Source organism: Pteropus alecto, unplaced genomic scaffold (genome assembly GCF_000325575.1).
Source record: "Pteropus alecto unplaced genomic scaffold, ASM32557v1 scaffold139, whole genome shotgun sequence".
Taxonomy (NCBI): domain Eukaryota; kingdom Metazoa; phylum Chordata; class Mammalia; order Chiroptera; family Pteropodidae; genus Pteropus; species Pteropus alecto.
The window spans coordinates 2,472,085-2,476,492 of record NW_006443567.1 but is presented as its reverse complement, the minus strand read 5'-3'; the positions used below and the strand labels follow the sequence as shown (position 1 = coordinate 2,476,492).

The 4,408-nt window shown below is 38.1% G+C and overlaps 1 protein-coding gene and 1 pseudogene across 1 annotated transcript in view; both read right to left on the bottom strand.

The window, feature by feature from the left end:
* CUNHXorf66 (chromosome unknown CXorf66 homolog) overlaps positions 1-1,748 on the bottom strand; it is a 2,891-nt gene extending 1,143 nt beyond the window's left edge. Inside the window, exons 1-2 of the mRNA XM_006924202.1 lie at positions 1,661-1,748; positions 853-1,000 (exon numbers count right to left, since the gene is read on the bottom strand). Of these exons, the coding sequence (XP_006924264.1) occupies positions 853-1,000; positions 1,661-1,748 (236 nt within the window). The remainder of the gene's footprint in view (positions 1-852; positions 1,001-1,660) is intronic.
* A 1,397-nt stretch (positions 1,749-3,145) lies between these two features.
* LOC102881339 lies at positions 3,146-4,031 on the bottom strand (annotated as a pseudogene).
* Between the last annotated feature and the right edge of the window lie 377 nt (positions 4,032-4,408).

Genomic DNA, 4,408 nt, shown 5'->3' with positions numbered 1-4,408 from the left:
TTTTTGGCTCTAGTAGGAAATTGAACACAGTAAGATTGGAATGTGATAAAAAGCCATGAGTCAGGTTACAGATATGAACTCATATTGAATTCATGCCTACTATTTTACTGTTTCAACCACATTAGATAACCGTATAGTCTACATATGGAAAAATACAAAGTTGTTTCAAATCTACTGTTGAGAGACAATTTAATTTAATCCAAAAATTAAACTTATAAAAATGTTACAAGTTGAAGTCATTGTTTTCTTATTATACTTACACTAGCAAGTTATCTATCCATGCATATTTATATTCACAATATTCCTCTAAACCCAAAAGAAAGGAGTACTGGTATATTTTAGTCATCAGTCCTTGGATTGGGATATTTTTAGGGAACCACAATATCAGGGCCAGCCTGATCCTTCTGCATGAAAGGCAGGGATAGATAATGAGAACAACAATGAATATTTTTTCATGTTAATACATCTTAAAATGGTAGATTACCCAAAATGTTTTGTTGTTGTTATAATGCAGAGACCCAACGCCCTCCCTCTCCCCTTCTTCATTTTCCCTGTCGTCTTAAGATAGTCATGTCCTCTTTTCCTAGACTCAGTTTATAATGAAATTAATAGCCTGGGGGTCAGCCTAACCCTAAATAGGACACAGCTTTGGCTAAAGTTGATAATATACTTGAGAATATTTAAGAATTGATATAATTTAAGTGTAAATATCCACCCACAAGATATTGGTAGCTCTTTAGAAGTCTAGAGTTAACATTAAGTGACCACAACAACAATGAAGCCTCCACTATATGTACACACATACACACACATGCAGACCTTACATTCTTAATTCAAAGGTGTAAAACTTACGTTTCTGCTTCATCACCCACACAATTATAATGGAGAAAACAAAAACAGGTAAAGGTAAAAGCTATGATCATAACACCAATTACGATGATGAGTAGACGTCTTCTAAAACTGTCCAGCCTGATCTCCATTGATTCAACGTGCTTAGCTCCTGTCAAAGAGATTGTATCACCAGAAAATGTGTTAAGTAAACAAGTTTTCTCCTGTTTTGATTGTGGCTTACCACTATAGGTCAAAATCAAATCTTTTCATCAATGATTTTTTTAAGCATAAGTGTTCTACTGTCATTTTCTTCTCTCAGTCATGCCCTTAGCCACAGTCTAGAAGCCAAATTTGGGAGACATCTCTGGCTAATCAGTATAATTCCCTAGGTTACCTCTGCATCATGGCTTTCTAACCCTAATACCTAAGTTTTTGAGAGTGTGTGTCTTGCATGTGTGAATGAACTTGAGTATATGTGTGTGTGTATGTGAATGTATATGGTGGGAAAGGGGATGGGACAAGAAAAAAACCCTTGTTGAAACCTACCATGTGTTAGATACTATGCTAGATTCATTCACATAGTATTATCTAGTTTGCTTGGGGTTGAGGTTGGTGGATTGGGTGGGTCAGGGGGACAATACATCTATACTCTTTATGCTTGTATGTTGCTTAGATTTTTCACACAGAAGGATAACTCTTAGGTATTATCCTAGAAATTCTTAAAGACTTACTAATGGTAACATCCAAGAAACAGCAGACTTCTTAAACACAGCTACCTTGTCTGATTTAAGTGCTCGAATGCATAATATAATAGATTGTAAATTCTTACCTGTAGTAGAAGATCCATTACTATGGTTTGTATTTAAACAACTATTTGTCCAAATGGACACAAGTAGGACATAAATAAAAAGATTCATGTCCAGTGCTTTGTTCAAATGATTTTCTACCAAGGAAACTGCTGTATTTGATATGGTTCAGCTTGTCAAGGGGTTTATGACATCATTATCATTTCGTGTCATAGTCTGACAACATAATCTCACCATGGGGAAGCATGAGCTTCTGTCTAGGTCAAGTTAAGTGCACTGGATTTTATTTAAAAAAAAAAAAACTACAGTACTACTGATGAATTTCTGGCTGGACAGTGACATATTAAAATCTACATTTTAGAAAAACCATTCTGGCTGTTGTATAGGGAATAGATCAGAGGGGCACAAGTAGAAGAAAGTAGTAAGACAATTAGGAGGCTATTATAGTGGTCCAGATGATAGAGGATGGTAGCTTGAAGCAGAGTAGTGGTGGTAAAGATAGAGAAAAATTGATGAATTTGAGAACTTGATGATAGGTAGCCTATGGGGCATGAGGGGGAGAGAGGTAGCAAGGATGATTCATTCATTCAATAAAAATGTTGAGTGTCTATTATGTGACAGGAAGCTTTGCACTAAGCACGGAACATTCAAATAGACATAGTTCTACCTTCAAGGAGCTCAAAATCAAATGGGAGAGACAGACATGTAAATAATCAATCACTGGGTGGTGTGATGTCATGGTACAGTGCCAGAGGAGCACACAAACGGAGTATGTGTTCAGAGTTGGGATTCCTGTAAATGACCCTTGAGTATAGGTGGCGTTTTAAATTTTTTTAAGTGAGAGTAGGAATTCATTGAACCCCAAAAGGAAGGAAATAACATTGTATTGCAGATAGAGAAATCAATATTCACAAGGCATGGTTGAGGGAACTTCATTTCCACATGGCCAAAATGAATAATGTGGGGGAGCAGATAGCTGGAAATAAAGCTGGAGTGGGTAACCCTTATAAAAGGGTTGTGTGCTAAGGGCCTTTCTTTAAGTCTATTTTTTCATCTGTAAAATGAAGAGAAAAGAGATGAAAGAACATGGCCTATAAGGATAGCACCCTTTGAAATCATCCTTTTGGGATCATTGGAATAGAACAAAATTAAATTTTTTTTTGAAAATACAACTCACTTTTACCCTGAAACTTTAAATAATCCTGCTCCCCAAATACCTTTTAACAGTATAAAGATCAGAAAATGTTATTTTTATACAATGTTACATATCAATTACATCTCAATAAAGCTAGGAAAAAAAACTAAAACAGGATAATGTTATTTTATTCCTTTTTGAATAAAATGATCTTTGAGTAATGCTTTTAAAGTGAAAGAATATATTAACTCTTTTTAAAATCAGTGTTTTTTATTTCTAATGATGGATAGTTGATAGACAATTTTTTTAAAGAAACTGTTTATTTTCTGTCAACCTTATTTCCATTTAGTTTCAGACTTTGTGGAAGAACAACCTAAGACCACTCAGTGGTTGCTCCTACCCATTCAGTGGCCTGAGCAGTAGTGTTGCAGACCAGGATTTGGTGGCAGGCTGAGTGCTCCAGTCTTCAGTAGGAAACTGCTGAATAGGCACGGAGGGCACCTGCATGCCTTCAGACCAGCCTGTGACTTCAGGTTGAGCAGCAGTGAACTCAGGAGCTGGAGCAGTCCATTCACCCTAAAATTCCTCCTTGGTCACAGCCTTTTCAGCAGTGGCCTGCTCTTCCTTTTCAATCTCTTCAGGATTTCTGTAGAAGTTGAGATCAGGCATGACCTCCCATGGGTGTTCACGGAAGATGGTGTCACGCATGCGCAGGACTTCCTAGACCAGCATCCATAACATCAGACCCACTGAGTGAGCTCCCTTGTTGTTGCAAGGGACGGCAATGTCCAGATAGGGCAGAGGAGAGTCTGTGTTACACAGGGCGATGTTGGGCAGGTTAACATAAGACACCTCTGTGAAAGGCTGGTGGTTGGCCCTGGGATCAGTAACCACCAGAAATAGGGCTCCCAGAAGGCTGCCTGGATCTGGTTAGTGAAGGTCCCAAGAGTGAAGCGGCCAGCAATAGGAGTGGCTCCAGTGGCAGCAGCAAACTTCAGCACAGCTCGCTGGCTAGTATTCCTGGATGATGTGACACTGACATGAGCAGGGTTTTCAATGGCAACAATGGCATGAGCTGCCAGCAGAAGCTTCTCCCAGGCTCTCTTCAAATTTATGATGTAGATGGCATAACTTTTCCTTTTGTAGATGTATTGTTCCACTTGGAAGTCAAGGTCAGTGCCACCTAGGTGTGTTCCTGCTGCAAGGTATTCGAGGACATCCTCCTCCTTCATTTGTAGGACATCAAGGGCTCTGGACATTGTGAAAGTCTCCCTTTAAGTTATGTGGGAACCAAGAACAGCGCCGTATGGGCCCTTCTCTAGGTAGCGCAGAAAAACGATAGACAATATCTTAAAGCCAGTATTTCAGAAATAGCTTCCAAATTAATTTGAACATTAACTTCATATTCACAGTGGTTACAGAAACTACCCTTTTTCTTTTTGCTTTAATATAGACATATGATTTTATTTGTAGATTTACATGATTGGCATGTTAGAATTCATTTCACTTAGAAATTCTGGGGTACAGTTTTGATTAAAATTGTATATTATAGATGTACTCTAAAATTCCATTTCTTGTTTTAGATGTTGTTATTGTTTTTATTGTTGCCAGAACTAGGCTGAGGCCCAGTGAGGCA